The sequence below is a fragment of the Electrona antarctica genome (genome assembly GCF_951216825.1).
Source record: "Electrona antarctica genome assembly, chromosome: 13".
Classification (NCBI taxonomy): domain Eukaryota; kingdom Metazoa; phylum Chordata; class Actinopteri; order Myctophiformes; family Myctophidae; genus Electrona; species Electrona antarctica.
In genome coordinates, this window is record NC_136794.1 from 11,334,876 (window position 1) to 11,359,128 (window position 24,253).

Below are 24,253 nucleotides of genomic sequence, written 5' to 3' on the forward strand. Positions count from 1 at the left end.
AGTCTTTATCCAAAACACAGCGATGAACATTGTCATGTTTGACCATGATGAGTAGCTGATTACTTTTCTTTGTTGTGCACATCTTTTCATCCCCCAGGTTATTGCAAATTTCCTCTTTTAATGGCAAAATGAATGCACTAAATGAAGTAAACAAGGTGATCTCTAGTGTGTCCTACTACACTCACCGACATAACCCTGAGGAGGAGGAGTGGCTCACAGCAGAGCGCATGGCGGTGAGTTTCACCATCTGACGCCACCGCGGCCTCAGTTTATTTGTCTCCGCCTTTTTACTTCGTCAATATTACCATAAATGTATATTTAAATTCTTGACATTTTGTAAATTGATTCATAATCGGCCACGTCCGTGAATTGACACGACTCTGTTTTGTCACTGTGCAGAGCCGAAGTATTTGCCGATGTTGTCAACTGAAACTTGGGGAAAAATGTATCTTGTATTCCCTCATTGAATGTTCTATCTCAACTGTCTCAGGAGTGGATCCAACAGAACCACATCTTGTCCATTGTTCTGAGGGACAGTCTGCACCAGCCACAGTATGTGGAGAAACTGGAGAAGATCCTTCGCTTCGTCATCAAAGAGAAAGCTCTTACCATGCAGGACCTTGATAACATCTGGGCTGCACAGGTACGTCGTGTTTAGGCACACACAGTTGGTCAATATGCCTAAGCATCATGATGCATGTATCGCAATTATCTCCTCTTTAAATGGTAATTGTTGTATTTTTCACCCACAGCTATGGCCTACAAAGGGTAGGACATAGCTGAATGGGTAGAGAGCCTGCCTGGGAAGCAGAAGGAAGCACTGAGAAAACTGTTGCGCCTTTCTTCGTCCTTTTTCCCCCAAACTAGACTACAGGAGGTCTCAAAAACATTTGACAAACTTGACAGAAAATGACTCGCTCAAAAAAATGAAGGAAAACTCCTTAGACCGAGACTTAAGAACATTTTTTCCTTTTATTTTATCATGCTCATAAAGTGCTCTGTGATCAAAGTGCTATATGATTTTCACAGACAAAGAACTTGCTCTTAAAGAGCTCCAAAACAATACAGCTCAGGTTCTGAGAATTACTAATTGTTAATGGTGACATCACCAGAAGGACCCTTCGATTCCTGGTCCGGTAATGTGTCCAGGTGTCCCTGAGCAACACTTAACCCCTAACTGCTCCCCCCCCCCCCCCCCCTTCTGGCATGACTCAAAATTGCTACCGTTTTGATCACTAAAGTGATGACGTAGTCCTTTAATACTATAACCGCCTGCATTAATTAATCCCTCGCTAGCGTATTGCCAAGGTTTTATCGCGCGTAACACTTACTTTGAAGATCCAAATATCCGTAATGGCATGTTACAATGACAAACTGCTATGTGTGGTCTCATGCCCGGATGTTGGTGTCGGTCGGTGGTGGAAAAAGGCGACCGCGAGTGTCAGCCCGCCTGCTACAGCCCGTTGAAAACCCTTGTATTCACCAGAAACGGCCCCTCAATGTCGTTTCTGAGATACAGAGCTGTGAATGGTGGGCTTAGACTGGAAGTGAAGTGGATGCGCGCGCATGTTCAAAATGGCCGCGGCCACAGTGTCTCACTGTTGATGCGGGTAGCAACATCAGCTAGCATTACGATCGTATCAAAAAATGGATTAAAGAATACAACCGAGAATCTCGGGTTTGGCGGGCTAGTTTATTAATTTACACCCTCGTGTTCCTCGTTTGCGGCGGGCAGCCGGTTAAGAGTTAAGTTATTGACCCAGCTATCCTGTTGTCCCTTCTCCAGGCTGGCAAGCATGAGGCCATTGTGAAAAATGTACATGACCTCTTGGCCAAGCTGGCTTGGGATTTCGCTCCTGAGCAACTCGACCACCTCTTCGACTGCTTCAAGGTGAGGAGACACTGTAATTAACAGTGATTATTATAGATTAAGTCATCTCAGACTCTATCTTTCATAGAACACAATTCCCATATGTTGATGTCCTGACCTGTTCTGGTGCAGGCAAGCTGGACCAACGCCAGCAAAAAGCAGCGCGAGAAGCTACTGGAGCTGATCCGGCGCCTTGCTGAGGACGATAAGGATGGCGTGATGGCCCACAAGGTTCTCAACCTGCTCTGGAACCTGGCACACAGCGATGATGTGCCTGTTGACATCATGGACCAGGCTCTTAGTGCCCACATTAAGATTCTGGACTACAGCTGCTCACAGGTACATCCGTGGTGTGCAGTATATATATTTTGGGTGGCAGCTGACCAGAGGGCTGCCTTCAAATCCACACACAGATGATGGTTAGGGATGTTTCTGTTTTTTTTTTTATTAAAACGTTTATTCGAATAGACAAAAAAAAAATGCATTCATTCTTGCATTCATTCTTCCCACGTGAAGAGTATGTTAAGACTAAATAAATTCATTTAAAATGCGTATTATATTGAAATCTACTCTCCTGCTCCCAATTATTAATTACATAGCCAGTGTGCAAAAGTAGTAATGCTTTCAATACAATACAAGTCGGAGCCGGTCAAAAACACACAACTGACCAGCGGGGCAGCTCCCCTTCGAACATAACATACATGCCATGTAGTACGCGTATTGGATTTTCAGCCAAACATTTGTGTTGAAATGTCTTTATTGGGAACAGAGAACGTTTTCACCTTAAATGCTGGATTATTTCTTCAAAACGACTGGGCAGCACGAGGTAATATGGACCATCCAGGTGTTAATATTAGATTTCGATGGGATAGCTTCATCGATGGAAAATTGACATCCAAGTACTCACAAACTTTGCACCGTTGGTTTTCACTTACAGGACAGAGACACCCAGAAGATCCAATGGATAGACCGCTTCATAGAGGAGTTGCGCACCAACGACAAGTGGGTGATCCCTGCCCTCAAGCAGATCAGAGAGATCTGTAGCCTGTTTGGAGAAGCTCCGCAGAACCTTAGGTAATGTCCTAGAGTGGAACCTACTTCATTCAGTTGTAGTTGAATAAGCAGAGAGAGGGACTGCTTAAGCAGACATTGAAAGGTGGGTTTTGATGTATAAACTGTGGTGGGGGAGAAAAAATATCATTACAGTATATACAGTTCAGGATAATACTACCATTGTATGTAACTCAGCATGGCATGTTCTTTGCACATAGAGCTTGTACGTCCCTAAAGAAAACAAAAATACAGCTCGGCCTTCATTTTTCACATATTTGACCAACTGACATCACTGCCATTTTAGTCACATTTTGAGTGGAGCTGAGGCATGTCAACTCGTGATAAATAAGCGTTTTTGTCAACAGTCTGGTCTGTGGTGACCTCTACGTTTAGCATATTCACACCAATGCAAAATAACAGCAATTAACGGCTTTGACTGATCAGTGTTACAGCTGTTGTATATCTTTTACTGATTTGGTGCTTTTCTAGTCAATATAGCAAAAATATGTGTAGCATACATACTTGTTGTTTTTTCAGAAAGAAAATGCCAATTAACATACAAACGATCTTAGTGGGGTAAGTTGTAAGCTAATTCAGGGGTCTACTCTATTTACACAACGTGTCAATGCCACCTTTTATCATGAATCTGCTTTAGCAATCCTCTTTCGGGCTTAATCTCAGATGACACAGACTCCTCGTTCAGCGCACATACAAGATTATTTGATCTACCAGTCCACGCTGCATCGTCTAAGGCCTGATTTACACTGGCAGACAAATCTAGCCTGAATCAGATCTGTGCCACATCAAGATTGAAATCCGATTGGTTTAAATGGTCACATGACTCATTTAGACAAATCAGATTCCAATCTGGATGTGGCTCAGATCTGATTCAGGCAGGCTGCCAGTGTAAATGGGGCCTAATAGTCTTTTTGAGATGGAGCCTGATTTTCCTTGATGCCAGCTCCTTTCAGCTCCAATCACTGAGGGCAAAGTTTGGGGGAATGTTACTCGAGCACGCTTACTGACATTTTGCTAATTCGGCAGCTTAAAGGATATTTCACTTTTCCCATATGATATTCTGTGTTACGTGGTACTCTTCAGAGGAGCACAATGTAGCCATTGTCCATAATAATAAAGAAATCACACCCGTGTGAAGTGAGGGACGCATACAACATCATGCATCTCATTCCGGCCAATCACAATTTGCGTCCTCTCCTTCGCCATCAATGTTTGTGTTACGCAATGTTTGTGTTTACACAAACACTCAAAATGCATTGTCAATGGCATTTAATGTTTGTGTAGTACAAAGTCTATGCGCACACACACACACACACCAAAAGCTGATTATAGGAGGGGCTAGTGCCCCTCGAATACATTAAATTAAAATACATTATTTAGTAACCAAACTAATTGTCACTGGTCATTTGAAACTGCTGTTCCCGGTATGACTCTCACTTATTGAAAGGGATGATGAGTCATGAGACTGTTTCTTGGACTACTCTTAAGGCCAAACATACTTTATGAATATCACATGGAATAGAACAGGAAATGTCCTTTCATGATTAACAAAAAAATCTTTGTGCCATTTGTTGTGTAAGACATGCTCCACACAATATATATAAACACACACACACACACACACACGGAATACCAAAGCTGCTTCCTTCATGCTTTGTCAGATTCAGAACAAGAAATCCCACTCTGGTTTAAATATAACGCAAACTGTATAAAAATATGACGTAATGGCAAGATGCCTTGACCCATCACAGATTCTCACTTCCCCGCTACATGTTTATTTCTTCCACCTTCAACCATTCCTCTCTCTCTCTCTCCAGCCAAACCCAGAGGAGTCCTCACGTCTTCTACCGCCACGACCTGATTAACCAACTGCAGCATAACCACGCTCTGGTCACCCTGGTGGCTGAGAACCTCTCTGCCTACATGGAGACTATGAGGCAATTCTCCAAAGGTAGGCCGACAGGGCATGACAAAGATCACCAGGCATACAGTTGTATTGCTAATATCTACGGTTTGCAGTACATCCAAGTGGACTGATTAGCCTAACGGTCTCTCGTCTATGTTGTTAATGCAGCAGAACAGGCGGAGTTTGACCCTCAGACGGTGAGGACTGGGAGCCGCTACAGCCATGTCCAGGAAGTACAGGAGCGCCTAAACTTCCTGAGGTACAGAACGATTTTACTCTCTTCACAGTTCACACACCATGTTCATCCAGTTATTTAAGTTATTTAATTTGTCATCTGATCATTCTTATATCAGAATAATGCTGATTTTTAAAGCTTGTGAATGTGAGTTGACGTGTGTTCTTGGTTATGTTTCGACAGGTTCCTACTGAAGGATGGTCAGTTGTGGCTGTGTGCCCCACAGGCCAAACAGATCTGGAAATGTTTGGCTGAAAACGCGGTGTATCTTTGTGACCGTGAGGCCTGCTTCAAATGGTACTGTCAACTTCTACCATCTTCTCCCAAACGCTCACTTGAATTGCTATCATAAAGGGCCTTGCAAACGGGGAGCGATACAACGCGCCTATAGTTAATTTTCAATGAGACCTGCGTTTTTGCTCGGAGTAGTCGTGGTGCGACAACGCAAGCGTATTTTCGTGAGCGCGGTCCCGTGATCTTTTTTGCGCGTGTGCTTGTTACGTGCCCGCGACTCACCAGACCTGGATTCTGTTTAGCTTTTTTTCCCGCTTGCGTTGTTGTGCCCCTCTTCAGCAGACCTGGAGGAGACCTGTGTTGATCCAGGCAACAACGCCTGCGTTCCTCGCTTCACGTTTGCAAGGCCCTTAAAACATAAATTCATTGATCTAGTTGGTCAATCCCTGTCCTGACGTAAGGTTTTCCGATTTTGATCCCAACAGGTACTCCAAGCTGATGGGCGACGAGCCAGACCTCGATCCGGATATCAACAAGGACTTCTTTGAGAACAACGTTCTGCAGCTCGACCCGTCTCTGCTAACGGAGAATGGAATGAAGTGCTTCGAGAGGTTCTTCAAAGCCGTCAACTGCAGGGAGGGCAAGCTGGTGGCCAAACGCAGGGCCTACATGATGGATGACCTGGAACTAATAGGCCTGGACTATCTCTGGAGGGTAAGGGACGGAAATGTTTCACGTTTTCATGAAACCAAAAGATCAGCTTTAACACAGACCGAATTTAGAGTTATCCTGCTACTGATCACATGCTGCTTCATCATCTCAGGAGCTGCTGGAAGTAATGGTTTTATTTGTCATGTACTATACTGTGTGTAACAGACAAGGAGAGCTGCTATGCTTGTTGAGAATTTCTGTTTGATGTTTCTCTCTGACCTACATATGCACAGTTCTTGTTCTACGTGTAGAAAACCAGGCAGCAAGCATCTGTTTTTTTAAATGATGAGGCCAGTAAGGAAGAGCCATTTCCCCTGCAGTTCTCCTTAATGGCCGATGTTGCCATTTCCTCTCCTGCTGGTTGCAGAAAAACGGTTTTGGCCGTACTTTACACTTGATTTTATTACCTTAGTGTACATTAACGGTTAAGTGGTTAATTAATTTGTTGAGAGAGAGATAGATAGATAGATAGATAGAGGTGTGTGGCTTTTGGCGTGCCATAGTGACTGACTGAGGGTTTTCAAATATGTCCGAATTATCATGATCTCTGCTGGAAGCAAAATGAGAGATTATCTCCCCCTCTTGTGTGCATGTGCTTGAATAAAGAACGGAATCAAATGAGCTGTACTGTGGCCAACCATGTAACACTGTGGTTATACAGGCCTACTCCAGATGTATCTTTGAATCTGTTCCATCTCCTGCAACTGTTTTTTTTTTTTTAAGCCGTTGCTGTAAATAAATGTTAATTGCTCTCAGTCGTCATATCAGTAAGTAGGTCGGAGTGGCTTCTTGTCGGTATTGGCCTAGAATGAGGGTGTCTATCCCCTTTGCAAATGCATTAGACCCCTTGGAGATGGATTGCTGAGGTGGAGAACTTCACCTACCATAAGCTCCCAGTACACTACTTACAGCAGGTCTTACCCAAGTTGTAAATGGTGCATTTATATAGTGCCTTTATCCAAGGCGCTTAACATAGAGTGTGCATTACATTCACCCATACATTCATACAACGATGGTGGCGGAAACCATGCAAGGCACCAACCAGCACATCAGGAGCAATTTGAGGTTCAATGTCTTGCTCCAGTTCGAACTCGAACTGGCAACCTTGCGGTTACCATCCGGCCACTCTACCCCTGAGCCACTGCCGCAGTTGTACTTAACATGCGCTGCGTTGCCAGTGTTTGGGACTTGTGGTCCAAAGGCAAGTGCTTTACCTACTGAGCTACCCGGACCCAAAGTCTCAGTTGTCGAATATGCGTATGACAGCTGGTTAGCATTAGCAAGGCCTGGTCTGCGAATATGGTGAACTCCTCCTTTTAACATCCTAAAGTAGAGTTTAGCTATGTATCATTAATTTCACTGATATATTCCATAATCTATTCATCTTCTCAGTGCCTCGGTGCTCTCTCACTGTGTTGTTGCTGGCCTATATTGTGAAACACATTGTCTTCTGCCTGGTGTTCTCTCTTGTGTCCTGAGTGGCTTCTAATAAAGGATATGGATGATGAGTCATTGCTCCAGAGCCACACGCATACACTCACAGACAGACGATAATGCAGAGGGCCAAAGGACCATTATTAATGTCTACTGTTATTCCATCTGCACCCCCAGGTGGTAATTCAAGGAAGCGACGACATCGCCAGCCGAGCCATAGACCTGCTGAAAGAGATCTACACCAACCTCGGACCAAAACTACAAGTCAATCAGGTGGGATAGACTATTTGTCTCTTTTAGATTAGCCTGGAACTCAGCTATGCTTTTTATGGCATAGGCAGCTCCCCCGGGAGAAACTGTGCAGCTGCGCGACATGAGACTAATTACTTAGAGCGACAGAGAGAGAGAGTAGTGTGTGTGTGTGTACATGTGTGCGTGTGTGTCAATTTAACAAAGGTGCAGACGATCAGAAATCAGCAGAGAGTAAGCGATGTTTGCGCAACTGTATGCCGAATTGAAGTGGACTTTTTTTTCTCCCTGGAAATATAAACGTCTGGGTTTCCAAGGCTACTTTTAGATAAGCAGCTTCTTTCCTTTTGGCCTCTTGCTCTGTTATCCACCTGGGTTTCTGTCTGTCTGTCTGACCAGGACGTTTGTTCTCTGTTTTTAATTAAACCGCGTTCACTGGCTCCAAAATTAGGCAGATAAAAAGATGTCTCCACTCATTTGACATAATTAAATAATTCTTGTCTTCACTTATGCATTTGCCCTGCAGGTGGAGATCCATGAGGATTTCATCCAGTCGTGTTTTGACCGTCTGAAGGCATCCTATGACACCCTGTGTGTTCTGGACGGGGACAAGGACAGCATCAACTGCGCACGGCAGGAGGCCATCCGCATGGTCCGAGTGCTCACCGTGCTCAAGGAGTACATTAACGAGTGTGACAGCGACTACCATGAGGAGAGGACAATACTGCCCATGTCCAGGTATAAGGGCAAGACTGATGGAGTTGCGAATTTACTCAAAAACAATATTTTACCACCCCAACTTTATGTGACATACTAACAAGACAAGACAACAACTCTTGTTCATATATTGTAGTTGGTAAATACATGCGATTCGTCTCCAAACAAACGTTAATCTGACTGTTTTCTGTCCCCTCTCTCTTCCAGGGCTTTCCGGGGGAAGCACATCACATTGATTGTGCGTTTCCCCAACCAGGGACGTCAGGTGGATGACCTGGACATCTGGTCTCACACCAACGACACCATTGGCTCGGTGAGACGTGGCATCCTCACCCGGATCAAGGCCAACGCCACGCACACCAAGATAGAGCTCTTCATTGGTGGGGAGGTGGTTGATCCAGCCGATGACAGGAAGTTGATTGGGCAGCTCAATTTGAAGGATAAAACGGTGAGACTGATGGAATGACACGCGTTCTCTACACCTTTTAACTGTGTGAAGGAACTAAGGAAGGTGACTCGATTGGGCATTATGTTGTGAGAGTTAAGTTTTGTATCGTATTTTGTAAATACATGATGGCTAGAAACAGGTGAAAAGTCATCGCAAACACAGTGATGTTTGAGGTTTACACAGACTTCTCCTGGTTACTGCTCATAAATATGACAAACTGTTAAAATGCACATACTTCCAGCTCTAATGCAAGTTGACACAAAGTGATGGTAGTCCTGTGTGTGCTTGTGTGTAGTTGATCACAGCCAAGCTGACCCAGGTGAGCGCCAACATGCCCTCCAGCCCCGACAGCTCCTCCGATTCCTCCACTGGGTCTCCTGGCAACCACGGCAACCACTACAGCGATGGACCCAACCCTGAGGTCGAGAGCTGCCTGCCCGGTGTGGTAAGTTTAATGTCAAGGACCCCTTATAGAGAGATGACTTCCGCACACCCGGTAGGCAATTTGGAGCAGGTGCGATGGTGACGAGGCATACGATGTAGGAGAAAGGGACACCCGCACACCACCACTTGCTAGGTTCAGAGCATTTATTGTAAAGGAGCAACGTTTCGGTCTTGCGACCTTCCTCAAGGACCCCAGAAATGATATGTAATTGGCCACCGACCCCCATCTGAAAATATGTTATTCCAGTGACCACCCGGAAGCAAAGATTTGATTTAAAAACGTTCGCTGTGAAATAATATATATTCAAAGATTTGCGCCACATTTTCACGGGTTTTTCAAAAATAGCAGACCTACAAGCTCATAGCGTGGCACTCAGTGCCGCGCTATGAGCTTGTAGATCTGCTATTTTTCAATAGCTAAAGTAAAACATAATCCTTAAAACACAAAGGGGTCCCCGATCAAAATGTGTTATAAGCGCATGCGGATAAACACTTAACACTTATTAGCAGTGTGTTAGTAGCGCTTTTGTCTGGTTCGGGGTGGGGTGGGGTTCGGGGTGTGAACAGCAGTTTCTGGTTTGGGGTGGGGTGGGGTGGGGTGGGGTTCGGGGTGTGAACAGCAGTGTCTGGTTTGGGGTGGGGTGGGGTGGGGTGGGGTTCGGGGTGTGAACAGCAGTGGCATAACTCTGCCATATTTTCCAGATCATGTCGCTGCATCTGCGCTACATCTCCTTCCTGTGGCAGGTGGCTGACCTGGGCTGTAACCTCAACATGCCTCTGCTCCGAGACGGAGCTCGGGTACTCATGAAGCTCATGCCCCCTGGTACGCACTCATGCACTCGGTTATACTAAGCACCACCCGCACACAAATACTTTGTGAAGCTCACTATCTATGTATGTTGGGGCGGCTGTGGCTCAGGAGGTAGAGCAGGTCGTCCAATGATCCCTGGGTCGGCGGTTCGAATCCCGGCTCCTCCTGTCCACATGTCGAAGTGTCTTTGGGCAAGACAATGAACCCTACATTGCCTCCAATGAGTTGGTCGGTGTGAGCTCACCACCATTGGTGTGTGAATGTGAGAAGTGAGGACGCTGGCGTCGACTGTTCGCCGCTTCACCTCTCAATGTAAAGCGCTTTGAGCACTTGGAAAAGCGCTATAAAATGTAATTCATTATTATTATTCAGAAGGGAGTTCCAACCACGCCTCTAGCCTATGGCAGGCCAGTCTGGTGTATCTCAGAAGCAGGACAGGTTTGATCATGACCTGACGAAGATGTAACTGAAACATCGAAACGTCGCTTTTTACTTGTACCCTGTTAATAAGTTAAGGGCCTAAATTGTCTGAGCTGCTCCAGTGCCTCCTTTTCTCATTCTTATTATTGTGTACACACAGATAATACTACAGTGGAGAACCTGCGTGCAGTGTGTCTGGATCATGCCAAGCTGGGAGAGAACAGCCTCAGCCCAACACTGGACTCCCGCTTTTTTGGCCCCTCGCCCTCACAAGTGCTCTACCTCATCGAGGTGGGTCTCAGTGTGACTTCACGTCAGTTTAGCCTGCTCTCCTGGGCCTTTTACAACTGAGCACGTTTAACTTTTTATAGCTTTATTTGTACAAATATTTTTGTAATTCTAACGATAAGCATGGGTTCTTGCTTGCAACTCTGCTGTATTTATGCTCATTCAGTGTAGTTCATTAAACAATATATCATAAAGAACAAAAAATAACATTTGTGGCCCAAAAATATCAATATTGATTGTCAGGTTGGTTCTGCTTTTCTAAACTTCCTTAAACTTCCTTAAGTACACAATTCAACTATCAACCTTCATGTATGTTTATGTCCTGAAAATTACATAATTCTCTAACCCCTCCTTCAAATACTGTTTGTCCCAGGTTGTGTATGCCCTGCTGATGCCTGCCAGCTCCACGCTGGGCGAGGAGGCCAGCGACTTCCAGTACAACTTCCTAAAGAGCGGCGGGCTACCCCTGGTGCTGAGCATGCTCACCAGGAACAACTTCCTGCCGTCTGCAGACATGGAGACGCGGCGCGGGGCCTACCTCAATGCGCTGAAGATCGCCAAGCTGCTACTCACCGCCGTCGGCTTCGGTCACGTGAAGGCCGTGGCTGAGGCCTGCCAGCCCAATGCTGAGGGCAACGTCCCCGTCTCACCGGTTAGACCACGTACACAATTCACACAGACGCATACCTTGTGGAACCGGTTTGAGTCCCTCATAAATCATGTTGTTGTTATCTGAAATGTAAAACAAAAAAGGAGGGGAAAAGCCCTGATGGCAGCCTCTAGAGCAACGGTTCTCAAACTATGGGTCGCGACCCAAAGTGGGAAGTCGGCGCGACCCAAAGTGGGAAGTCGGCGCGACCCAAAGTGGGAAGTCGGCGCGACCCAAAGTGGGAAGTCGCGACCCAATGTGGGAAGGTGCCATTGGAGTCACACATTGGCAACCAAGAAAAATAAAAAGTGAGGTTGTCGTGACCAACGTGAAGAGGACGGCCATTACACTCCTCTCTCTCTCTCACACACACACACACACACACACACACACACAGCTGACAGCTCCGCCTCCAACAAGCAGCAGTACAAGACATATATTCCCACAAGCCCTTGTATGCAGAGGCTGAGGCACACAAACTGATTTGAGCTATTCTGCCTGTTCATAAACTATTTACTTTAATAGTTCACTATGAGCGGGTGGTACAAATACATGGACGACGGGTCCATTTGGTTCCATGACTTCCATCTGTACCCTTGCGGACGCAGAGTTAAATTTAGATCGCGATGTTACCTTACCGAGCAGCTCGCTCGTAGCGGGGGATATCATTCTCACGGACGGACAACCAGACCAGTTACCAACAGCTACCGTGATGGAGAAAAACACCACGGTCGGTGGCCAAAGATGAAATCGAGAGCTGGATCAAGAAATTCCGGAACCATATATTACATACATATACAAAATATTACATATTAAAGGTGTATGGGCGGGTGGTACAAATACATGGTTTACCCTTGCAGAGTTTTCAGTCTAAATTTACCTCATAATATGGTTGTGGTATAAAAAAGGTTTGAGAAGCCTTGCTCTAGAACAGCGGTTCCCAAACCTTTTTGGCCATGCACCCCCTGTTACCTCCTGACCTAGCTGATGCACCCCCTGTTACCTCCCAACCTAGCTGATGCACCCCCTGTTACCTCCTGACCTAGCTGACGTACCCCCTGTTACCTCCCGACCTAGCTGATGCACCCCCTGTTACCTCCTGACCTAGCTGACGTACCCCCTGTTACCTCCCGACCTAGCTGATGCACCCCCTGTTACCTCCTGACCTAGCTGACGTACCCCCTGTTACCTCCTGACCTAGCTGACGTACCCCCCACACATGGAAATATAAATTGCATAAGCTATATAGAGACATACATTTCCTATTTATCCACATATATGGCATATATTGCAGCATAGGCTATATTCTGCATATGCTTGCCATATATTGGCATAATATGTTAATATATTTAAAATTCTTGTTGACAAGTTTGCGTGCTCTCTCCTACTGTCCTATGTGATGTCTAGATTAACCAGGCCACTCACGACCAGGCCCTGGTCCTCCAGAGTGCCCTGCAGAACATCCCCAACCCCGCTTCAGAATGCATGCTACGCAATGTAGCCATCCGCCTAGCCCAACAGATCTCTGACGAGGTGAGACGAGAGAGGCTACCCAATGTGTTTTATAAAGATCAATCTGGAAGCCACGGTTATTGTAGAATTTAACCTAGCATCTCGAACGCTGATGGCATTGACAAGTTATTCTAGAAGGATAAACCTTGTGTAGGATAATGTGTCTATCCTGTATAAGTAAATATGTGAGCTAAATGGCTTCTTTCATACATGGATGAAATGGAAAACAACTTTGTAATGTTGCGAAACTGCACAAGTGGGAGAAGCCACTTTAGAGCCACTTACATGCTCGGCACTTAATATCAGTGAAAGAGCCCAGAGTGAAAATAAGTGGGTGACGACTAAAAGCCTGTTTAGGGTTCAGAATCAATTTCATATCTATAAAAACAGTATGTCAACATAAATTCATGTCAAATGCTTTCATATCAGAATAGGAACATGGCAATGGTTCAGTATTGGTAAGGAAAGTACAATACGAGTTCATGAAAACGTATTCGAGTTGCTACCCAGGATTCCCTTTGGCTTAGTGGTTAAGATGTTGGTTTTCCACCCGGGAGACCCGGGTTCGAATCCTGGGCGTTACATGTACAATGGCATAGCTTTCATGTGGCTGTTCTGTCCTCTAGAACTTCTTCCAGGCGTCGAAGTACATCCCAGACATCTGTGTGATCCGGGCGGTACAGAAGATAGTATGGGCGTCAGGCTGTGGTACAGTACAACTTGTATTCAGCTCCAATGAAGAAATCAGCAAAATCTATGAGAAGGTAAGAATTCAAACACATCTATTATTGCTTTGCCAGGCAATACACTTCATCTGCCAATGAAACCAACTCAGTGCCGATATACAGATGATACTGTTATTATAAGTGATAGAATTAGACGTGCAAATTACATTTAAGAACATTGTGGTATATACACTTTCCATATCTGTTTTGTTGCCTGCCATCGGCTCATTCTGAAGTGGTAATTATGTGTGCAGAATAAAGGGCTTTGATTGTAAGCATGCTGAGATGACTAATTAGCACCTGAGCCAGTGGAATCACACATGGTTTAATGTGTTGACCTGTGATTCTCATTTACCGCCATTCACTGGATGAAATGCAACAAAATGGAACATGCCGCTCTTGTTCCTCTTTCACCCTGGAACCACCCTGTGTTCTGCAGATTGATTGGCAACAACTTGTTGTTATGAGTCTCTTGTGCTCTTTTTCAGACAAACGCGGCTAAGGAGCCAGATGGCGAGGATGAGCAGGTGTGTTGTGAGGCCCTGGAGGTGATGACACTCTGCTTCGCCCTCATGCCCACGGCTCTGGACACGCTCAGCAAGGAGAAGGCCTGGCAGACCTTCATCATAGACCTGCTGCTGCACTGCCACAGCAAGTATGTACAGAATAGCAGCGCGTTATGTTTTTCCTCTACCAGCCGCTTCAACAGGCAAAATGAATTCCTCGTCCTCTGTAGACCCACTTAGCTCGGATTTGAGTGACGTTTGGTACCGTGTGCATTCACCCCAGGTCTGTGCGTCAGATGGCCCAGGAACAGTTCTTCCTCATGGCCACCAGGTGTTGTATGGGACATCGACCCCTCCTTTTCTTCATCACACTCCTCTTCACTGTGCTAGGGGTGAGTTGCTGTAGAGCTGGGGCTTTGCCTGTGTTTTAGGGTACTGCATGTCCACACTCTTTAGTCGTCTTAGGCATGGAGACATGTCCTCTAAACATCCACACAAGTTTCCACTGCTTCTAGCACTACACAACTGAATGTATTTTTGTCTTCTGTGTGGTGTGTGTCTCTGTCTGTCTAGAGCACAGCAAAGGAGCGTGCCAAGCATGCAGGTGACTACTTCACCTTGCTCCGACACCTTCTGAACTACGCCTACAACAGCAACATCAACCTGCCTAATGCAGAGGTGCTGCTCAACAACGAGATCGACTGGCTCAAACGAATCCGGGTAAGATGCCGGGCCACGGTCAATACCTCTCCTAATTTCTAATGATGTTTCTCCGGATCACAACGACAATGATTTGGCTAATGCCACTCTGTGGTGACCGGCGGTGACGGATATTGACGTTGATTAATGTCACACAGGATGAGGTGAAAAGGACAGGGGAGACGGGCGTGGAGGACACCATTCTGGAGGGCCACATCGGTGTCACCAAGGAGCTGCTGGCCTTCCAGACCCCAGAGAAGAAGTACTACATCGGGTGTGAGAAGGGAGGAGCTAACCTCATCAAGGTACTGTACAAGTAGTAACAAATCCTCCTGAGACCAGGATAGAAAACCCAACTGCATTTCTTGTCCGTACTGTTTCATCCTGTAGTCTGGTTATTAATTTTGGGCGGTAACCCCTTTTGGTGTTAGCATTATGTTATGCTTTAGCTATTGAAAAATAGCAGATCTACAAGCTCATAGCGCGCCACTCGGTGGCGCGCTATGAGCTTGTAGGTCTGCTATTTTTGAAAAAAAACGACTGACATAGAAACATAGCTTTTTCAGAAAACTGTCAGGATGTAGAAGACATTTTTAGAATCTGATCTCAGGTCAAAATGGGTTAAAGGAAGAAAAGATGTGTCACATTTTATGGCTAGGTGATATAGCATTCAAGTTTATAATAAAAATTGACAATGCATAAAACATTAGGTATATATTGTTCTAATTGTGTAATCAAGAAACTTGAGAGAGAGAGAACGTGACTATGGATAAAAATGGAATGTCAAATATTGTGACGGCACTTGTAAATGTGTCCTAGCACTCTTTGTTTAGACTCATCCTGTGCGTCTTGTGTCTTTCCCTCTTTCCAGGAGCTGATTGATGACTTCATCTTCCCGGCGTCTAACGTCTACCTTCAGTACATGAAGAGCGGAGAGTTCCCTACTGAGCAGGCCATACCCGTGTGCAGCAGCCCCGCCTCCATCAACGCTGGCTTCGAGCTGCTGGTGGCCCTGGCTGTAGGCTGCGTCCGCAACCTCAAGCAGATCGTCGACACCCTCACAGACATGTACTACTTAGGTATGGTTTTAATTAAATAATTAGGTACTTTTAGGCATTGTGCCACTTATCCATTTCTTTTCCTAGATTGCTTTGAATATTATTATATTTTATAACCGTCTGCACAGGCCCTTAATTCACCAGTGGCTGGTTTTCACAAGTCCAAATAGGACTCTTAAAAAAGGAAGCATGGCTTTTGAATGGTGTTTAGTTACCTGCCAAAGTCAGCTGTTTGAGTAGACCAGTAGTGAGTAGGAATTTGGCTGGTAGCTGGTGTTAATCTCCCTGGCTATAAGCTACATGTCAACTGTATTGCTACGGAGTGCTGTGATTTAAAAAAAAGGTCACTTGTCTGCAGTGATTTTGCTCCTCTGCATCTTAACTTTGTTTCCTTCCTTTCCCTCTGCCCTGCCTGCAGGCTGTGAGACACTAACGGAGTGGGAGTACTTGCCCCCGGTGGGGCCGCGGCCCAACAAAGGCTTTGTAGGTCTGAAGAACGCTGGGGCCACGTGCTACATGAACTCTGTCATCCAGCAGCTGTACATGATCCCTCCCATCCGCAATGGCATACTGGCCATCGAGGGCACAGGCACCGATGTGGACGATGAAATGTCTGGTGACGAGAAGCAGGAGAATGAGGTAGAGTGTGTGTGTGTAGGAATTCATACTTGTGGTTAAGACAACAAACAATCATCCATTTTCAGACTGACTTAGTAGCCATTTCTGGGCTCTCCAGCTGTGTTTGCCAAGAACCATTACCATTCTTTGGCTAAATTCCCACTCACTCAGTGGAGACTTAGAGCTACATGTTTATGAAATAGATATGGTCTATTAGGTAAACGCAGCTTGACTTCATCTCTCCATGCGCGCTACCTCCACAGAGTAACGTGGACCCCCGTGACGAGGTGTTCAGCTACCACCATCAGTTTGACGACAAACCCTCCGGCAAGTCAGAGGACAGAAAGGAGTACAACATTGGCGTCCTGCGACACCTACAGGTCATCTTTGGCCACCTAGCTGCCTCCAGGCTGCAGTACTATGTCCCGAGAGGATTCTGGAAACAGTTCAGGTATTTGAGGGACTCTGGGATCTGTTCTGAATTGGGTCACTGTTTTTAAAATACTTATTAGATTACGGCACATAGCAATGTCTATATTTTCCACTTGATACCCCCTCCAGGTTATGGGGTGAGCCAGTGAACCTGAGGGAGCAGCACGACGCACTGGAGTTCTTCAACTCCCTGGTGGACAGTCTGGACGAGGCTCTGAAAGCCCTGGGTCACCCCGCCATGCTCAGCAAGGTTCTGGGAGGCTCCTTCGCTGACCAGAAGATCTGTCAGGGTTGCCCCCATAGGTGAGACCCCCAAACACCACTGCCAGTCACCATCTCACATTCAGAGTTAATATTTTAACCATTATGTCAGGGTGGTGGAAAAAAACCCAGACAGCTTAAAGGTAACTCAAATATTTGTTTGCCAGGTACGAGTGTGAAGAGTCATTCACCACTCTGAATGTAGACATCAGAAACCACCAGAATCTGCTGGATTCTATGGAGCAGTACGTTAAAGGAGACCTTCTGGAGGGAGCCAACGCTTACCACTGTGAGAAGTGCAACAAGAAGGTGAGAACTCGAGCACCGCGTCCTCTCTGGGTCCCACCCAGTGCCAATATTGATGACGGCAAATCCTCCTGAGACCAGGATAGAAAACTCAGCTGCATTTCTTGTCCGTACCGTTTTATCCTGTAGTCTGGTTATTAAAGGAAGAAAATATATGTCAAATTTAATGCCTAGGTGATATATCATTCTAGTTTATAATAGAAATCGACAATGCATAAAGCCATAAAGCACAGAGGGAGAAAACACAGACAAACTGCCACAAAGGAAAACTAATAAAGGGTAGAAAAGACATTAAGGACTATCCCATATTTCAGTCAACTTGTTTTAGGTGATTTATTCATGGGGACCCACTGCAATGTCATATATTTTGGAATATTGTATCAACGTTTTTTTTGTTTTGTTTTTTTCTTTCCCTCAAGGTGGACACGGTGAAGCGACTGCTGATCAAGAAGCTTCCACCCGTGCTGGCCATCCAGCTCAAGCGCTTCGACTACGACTGGGAGCGAGAATGCGCCATTAAATTTAACGACTATTTTGAGTTTCCGCGCGAGCTGGACATGGAGCCGTACACGGTGGCTGGCGTGGCCAAGCTGGAGGGTGACGACGTTCACCCGGAGAACCAGGTGATCCAGCAGAACGAGCCGTCGGAGCCCACGCCGCCCGGCAGTTCCAAATACCGCCTGGTGGGTGTGCTGGTGCACTCGGGCCAGGCCAGTGGTGGCCATTACTACTCGTACATCATCCAGCGCAATGGGGGCGATGGCGAGCGCAATCGCTGGTACAAGTTCGACGATGGTGATGTGACTGAGTGCAAGATGGATGACGAGGAGGAGATGAAGAACCAGTGCTTTGGCGGCGAGTACATGGGCGAGGTGTTCGACCACATGATGAAGCGCATGTCGTACCGCCGCCAGAAGCGCTGGTGGAACGCTTACATCCTGTTCTATGAGCGAATGGACTCCCTGGATATTGAAATGATCAAGTACATCAAGGAGCTGACCATCTCGTCCAGCAAGCCGCACCAAGTCAAGATGCCATGTGTCATCGAGTGCAGTGTGCGCAAGCAGAACGTCCAGTTCATGCACAACCGAATGCAATACAGCCTGGAATATTTCCAGTTCATTAAGAAACTCCTGACCTGTAACAGTGTCTATTTAAACCCCCCTCCAGGTACATAGAGCTGTGTGTGTGTGTGTGTGTGTGTGTGTGTGTGTGTGTGTGTGTGTGTGTGTGTGTGTGTGCGCGCATATGACCCATTCACACTCATTACTTGCACAAGCATAGCGCACAAGTACTAGTTTCGCCCAACGATGCGTATGCACCGTCCCAGCAAATTACGTAATGACTACTTGTGCCTGATACGGCAATGGTGCCAGACTACATACATGTATACATAGGAGCATTACCTCTAATCCTCCCGACACTAAAACATATCGTCATTACGTCACCATCGAAAACCAATTACACTCTGGCATTGGGACCTTTAATCCACATCTTTATTACGTCATCATTGAGAGCTAGTCATCATTGAGAGCTAGCATATGACGCCAGTTATACCCTGACGTCATATGCTGGGACGTTGCATACGCATCAAAAGTAACCACAGTATACCACTAATCAACTTACAAATTACATATACATAGAGGCATTTCCTGTAATCCACCCGACATTGATCAAGATATACGTCACCATCGAAGGCATTGGGTCCTTTAATCCACATCTTTATGTCATCATTGAGAGCTATAATGATATACCCTGACGTCATATGCTGGGACGGTGCATACGCATCAAAAGTAACCACAGTATACCGCTAATCAACTTACAAATTACATATACATAGAGGCATTTCCTTTAATCCACCCGACACTGATCGAGATATACGTCACCATCGAAGGCATTGGGTCCTTTAATCCACATCTTTATTACGATATACTTCATAATACTACTTTTTTACGTGCAAAAAGTAGGTACGTAGCAAATAGCTAAAGCTAATAATTCAATATTTCAATCGTTCTTTCAAAGAGAATCTGAGATTTGACAGTTTGTAGCGGTCGACAGTACTTGCGCGCTCTGCTTGCGCACTAGTAGGCCATTTATGGCCTACTTGTGTGCAACAAGCAAGTAGGCACTCGACAGAGTGCAGTTCTAGTATATACCACTTATCAGATAACCAACAGACCCTTCTTGAACTTATGGGTAGTATTGAATTATTTGATAGATATTTCAGTAGCCCCAACATCAATTACATGTGATATTTCATAGAGTTGCTAGCCGAAGTAACCTGCTTATGCAGGGAGCTGGAAGAGAGCCACGGTAAACACAAGCTTCTGTGCACTGCACTTTTCCCTACATCTGCGTTCATCGTTAATATGTGCCCGTACATTATTAATGGCTCCACGGACCTAAGGTGCTTCACAGGGAAATAAACGATGAGGCGCTGTAATCGTGTAAAAGCTCTCGGTTGGGATTAAATGTATAAGCTCATCAAAAATGTAGTGTGTGGAAAGCCTGTTATCAGGGCCTTATAGACAAACATGGTGCTCCTGTAAACGCCTAGATAGAAAGACCTTTATTGTTCCCACAAGAGATGAATTTGTCACGGCAGTACAACTGCGGTTATGAAACACAACAATAATGCAGCTGCATGTAAAGAATAATGAAGAGTTAGCAGGTAGCAATGCATGGAATAAAGTACCAGAAAGGATATTTAGGTAGACCGTCTAGGATTTGTGTGGTAGGTGAACTATTTAACGGGTGTAGTGATAAATATATTCAAAGTGCATTAAAGGTATATTAACAGTGGTATTTTAAATATAGTATAAATGTACAAGGAAAATCTACTGGAGTTCTCAACGGGCCTGAAAATTAAGGCCCTAACTAATTAGCATAGATTTTAGGACCCGAAAACATCTGGTCGGGTTCGTGCATAGTTTCTACCCCTGGAAGTGTGAGTAATTCTGAACAATCGGTTCACAGTGGATCATGAGAAATATACAATCTACCCGCATTTCCTTTTTTTTTTTTTCTTCTCGCCAGTATGTAGCGTATACAAATGCCTCTTCATTTAGAAGCAGCGAAATTAACCCATTTTGACCTAAAATCAGATTCTAAAAATGTCTTCTACATCCTGACAGTTTTCTGGAAAAGCTATGTTTCTATGTCAGTCCTTCGATTTTTCAAAAATAGCAGACCTACAAGCTCGTAGCGCGCCACTCGGTGGCGCGCTATGAGCTTGTAGATCTGCTATTTTTCAATAGCTAAAGCATAACATAATGCTAACACCAAAAGGGGTTCCCGCCGAAGTAAAAATGTTCCACCTTTCCAGAGGATGGGATTATAAAACCCTGTTCCACCGCATGTCTGAAACATTACATTTGATGTCGTGGATTGGTTTCCCTCCAGAGCCAACCGATTCATCTTTCTCCGAGTCAAATTAGAAAGAAGCTTCATCCTTGTAGAGATTCACCGGTTAATGTAGAAAACAGAGAAATTTCTATGAGCTGTTGTTGTTGGGCTTGGTCGCATTTCAGACAGGAGACATTCCTTGATTTCCTTACTTAGATTTGCGCTAGTTAAAATATTGCTGTGAAGTGCATTCTGTGTTCTCCGCTTTAATTTAGCCCAGTTTATTCCCTACAAAAATTGTTTTGGTAGGACATCACACGCAGTGAGGAGGACAATGTGTGTTGGAAAAGGCTCAAATGGGCTGTTGAATGTGTCCACAGAAATGGTGTGAAATGATAATTACAGTGCTAGACTTATGCTGAATATAAACTGTCAAGTAAAAATACAAGATTTATTTTCTTTTTATTTATTTATTTTAAGATTTGTTTTTGGCTTTTCTGCCTTTTATTGATACTGATAGATACAAGTGAAGAATGACAGGAAAGGGGGAGAGCGAGACGAGGGGGGGGGGGGAGACATGCAGCAAAGGTTGTCATGAATGGGCCAGGCAATGCAGCGGGTGCCACAAGAAAAATAACATTTTACACATCTGAAGAGCTGACATTTTTTAACATATGCATGTAGTGATGTAGAAAGGCTATTGAACGTGGTGCTAATGGTTTCATTTTTAACCGTTTATTATGAGGGGGACAAACTTGTTTTTTAATTTTTTAACTTTTGAGCATCCCACTATATGTGTTGCTGAATAATGTGTGTTGTCGGTGTCTTGTTTTCATTAGGACAAGACCATCTTCTGCCAGAGGCAGAGGAGATAGCTATGATAAGTGTTCAGCTGGCTGCTAGGTTCCTCTTCAGCACAGGCTTTCACACCAAGAAAGTAGTGCGGGGTCCCGCCAGTGACTGGTGAGTTATATCTACCGGTGGTGTTTTTGTCACTACTTTAGACTTGGGTTGTAAATGTCTTTCTGTCTGTGACACTCCATCTGTGGTCTTCTAGGTATGATGCCCTCTGCGTCCTGCTGAGACACAGTAAGAATGTACGCTACTGGTTTGCACACAACGTCCTGTTTGCCTACGCCAACCGCTTCTCAGAGTACCTGCTGGAGTGCCCCAGTGCTGAGGTTCGGGGTGCGTTTGCCAAGCTCATCGTCTTCATCGCACACTTCTCCCTGCAAGACGGCCCCTGTCCCTCCCCCACTGCCTCCCCTGCTGGACCCGCAGCTCAGGTTTGTTCCAGGTCCTCCGATTGCACCCAGATTATTGCGGTTTGGTTAAACTCGAATCCCATGCTCTGATCTGTGGTGATGTCTAATTACAATGTTGACAGTTGGATGATGCTTGTGGATATGGGACTGAGATCAGAGCACATAACACACATATTTTATCCTCTATAGAGCACCGAAGTCCTGACGTCAGTAGAGGGCGTCAATCCACAGGTTCGTCTACTTTTTATTTGCTTTGTAATCTCCATAGGAGGATTTTAGATCGCCTCATATAAGAACTGTGTTTGAAAAATAAACCGATCACCCCGGCCTTTTCACTCATATGGATATGAAGCATCGACTGAAGGTGGAAATGTACAAATATACCCAAAGAGTAACAAAAAAAGCGTTAGAAACGAGTGAAACAACCCAGAGACTACATTTCCGGTATAGGCGGGTGGCTGCATCTGCCCGTCGCGTTAATTACGTTTCTTTTTATTTTATTGATATTTAATGTTTCGTGGTTAGTACGAGTCGAGTCACCACCAGCTGAGCTTACGTCAACGAGGAATCTCAGGAACGCAATGTGTTGACAGCTGGGCATGACGTATATTAGCAGCGACATTGCCTTCATATGTAGTTTCAAGGCTTTTGCGGCCACATTAATTCCATTTTCTCCAGAAACTGGCTGTATCAAATATGAATGGACATCATTAACGACGCACAGCCACTCCCCTGACAGAAAGGCCGGGGTGGTCAAACACAGTTCTTATATGAAGCGACCTAAAATCGCCATATGGGGATCTCAATGCAACTAAAAAAATCACACCCGTGTGAACTGAGTGGTGCAACTACACATTTATTGTTATAGTTACTGTTATTGTTATAGTTACACATACTAACCATAGCAACCATGCTCGTTTTTTTGGTTGCTAACCATAGCAACCATGCTCGTTTTTTGGTACGAACAAACACGGGTACACGGGTACAAAGCCAGTTGTTGGAGTGGTTTGCACCACTCAAAAATACATGAACCTGTGTATTGGCGCCCTCAGACTTCGGTGCTATAAATGGCATTAGTCACGTAACCAATAAGCTCAAGAGTTATTATTGGTAATGACTGTTGCTATAAGGCCGTTTGCGTGCTGCATCTTGCAATTATGACGCATATGGCTTGGAATAAAATTAGAATATGCATTTTAATGTCTACTTGTAAGCCATGTTAGTGGGGTCGTATCTGATACTTCCATGACTGCGGAGAGCCACCACTGAGATGTGGGTAAAATTCATGAGAGCCCCAAATCCATATGGCCACCATCAAGGCAAAATTACCTAAAATTCATTCTGCTTTAAGTAGCATGTGACATGTCAAACTAGGGGGTTTTCATGATTCTGAATCCATTCCAAGCATTAGTTTTGCACAAAAAACACTCCTTGGGCTAAAAACGGCCATAGCCGTCACACAAATGTGATGGGGTCAACACATTTGAGCACATTTGGGCTATGTTGTGACACATGTTTCTCATGCGTTTGTGTAGCAGGGCTGCGATAACCTGAGTCTGAGTGACCACCTGTTGAGAGCCGTACTCAACCTTCTCAGGAGAGAGGTGTCGGAGCACGGACGTCACCTGCAGCAGTACTTCAACCTCTTTGTCATGTATGCCAATCTGGGTAAGGGCTCCACAAACATGTACACACACTCTTGCCTGTCACGCTCATCTGCTCTTCATCTTAGTCGGTCTCATTCTCCCTCATTGGTTTACGGTGTGTGTGAGAAATCGTTAGAACCAGAACAGATTTTCCACCTCAATGATTTGCTTTGTGTTTTTGCATTTCTTCCCCATACAGGCCTGGCCGAGAAGACGCAGCTTCTTAAGCTGAGTGTTCCTGCCACGTTCATGTTGGTGGCTTTGGACGAGGGCCCCGGTCCTCCCATTAAGTACCAGTACGCGGAGCTGGGCAAACTCTACACTGTGGTCTCCCAGCTAGTGCGCTGCTGTGACGTCTCCTCGCGCATGCAGTCCTCCATCAATGGTATAATT

The 24,253-nt window shown here is 45.3% G+C and overlaps 1 protein-coding gene across 18 annotated transcripts in view; it reads left to right on the top strand.

The window, feature by feature from the left end:
* The window catches only part of usp9 (ubiquitin specific peptidase 9), a 52,870-nt gene that overhangs the window by 21,663 nt on the left and 6,954 nt on the right, over positions 1 to 24,253 (top strand). For 3 of the 18 annotated variants that reach the window (XM_079517410.1, XM_079517407.1, XM_079517417.1), the window contains exons 9-42: positions 98 to 233; positions 491 to 643; positions 1,787 to 1,891; positions 2,003 to 2,209; positions 2,808 to 2,944; positions 3,461 to 3,499; positions 4,759 to 4,892; positions 5,016 to 5,106; positions 5,266 to 5,379; positions 5,778 to 6,030; positions 7,639 to 7,734; positions 8,237 to 8,448; positions 8,635 to 8,875; positions 9,171 to 9,320; positions 10,022 to 10,142; positions 10,711 to 10,841; positions 11,212 to 11,490; positions 12,895 to 13,020; positions 13,626 to 13,763; positions 14,213 to 14,379; positions 14,514 to 14,622; positions 14,804 to 14,950; positions 15,088 to 15,234; positions 15,801 to 16,008; positions 16,406 to 16,626; positions 16,869 to 17,056; positions 17,167 to 17,340; positions 17,466 to 17,607; positions 18,024 to 18,774; positions 21,789 to 21,912; positions 22,007 to 22,235; positions 22,404 to 22,445; positions 23,750 to 23,882; positions 24,060 to 24,245. In XM_079517410.1, the coding sequence (XP_079373536.1) occupies positions 98 to 233; positions 491 to 643; positions 1,787 to 1,891; positions 2,003 to 2,209; positions 2,808 to 2,944; positions 3,461 to 3,499; positions 4,759 to 4,892; positions 5,016 to 5,106; positions 5,266 to 5,379; positions 5,778 to 6,030; positions 7,639 to 7,734; positions 8,237 to 8,448; positions 8,635 to 8,875; positions 9,171 to 9,320; positions 10,022 to 10,142; positions 10,711 to 10,841; positions 11,212 to 11,490; positions 12,895 to 13,020; positions 13,626 to 13,763; positions 14,213 to 14,379; positions 14,514 to 14,622; positions 14,804 to 14,950; positions 15,088 to 15,234; positions 15,801 to 16,008; positions 16,406 to 16,626; positions 16,869 to 17,056; positions 17,167 to 17,340; positions 17,466 to 17,607; positions 18,024 to 18,774; positions 21,789 to 21,912; positions 22,007 to 22,235; positions 22,404 to 22,445; positions 23,750 to 23,882; positions 24,060 to 24,245 (5,831 nt within the window). The remainder of the gene's footprint in view (positions 1 to 97; positions 234 to 490; positions 644 to 1,786; positions 1,892 to 2,002; positions 2,210 to 2,807; positions 2,945 to 3,460; positions 3,500 to 4,758; positions 4,893 to 5,015; positions 5,107 to 5,265; positions 5,380 to 5,777; positions 6,031 to 7,638; positions 7,735 to 8,236; positions 8,449 to 8,634; positions 8,876 to 9,170; positions 9,321 to 10,021; positions 10,143 to 10,710; positions 10,842 to 11,211; positions 11,491 to 12,894; positions 13,021 to 13,625; positions 13,764 to 14,212; positions 14,380 to 14,513; positions 14,623 to 14,803; positions 14,951 to 15,087; positions 15,235 to 15,800; positions 16,009 to 16,405; positions 16,627 to 16,868; positions 17,057 to 17,166; positions 17,341 to 17,465; positions 17,608 to 18,023; positions 18,775 to 21,788; positions 21,913 to 22,006; positions 22,236 to 22,403; positions 22,446 to 23,749; positions 23,883 to 24,059; positions 24,246 to 24,253) is intronic. The other 15 variants (XM_079517412.1, XM_079517422.1, XM_079517411.1 and 12 more) reach the window with 10 other exon arrangements.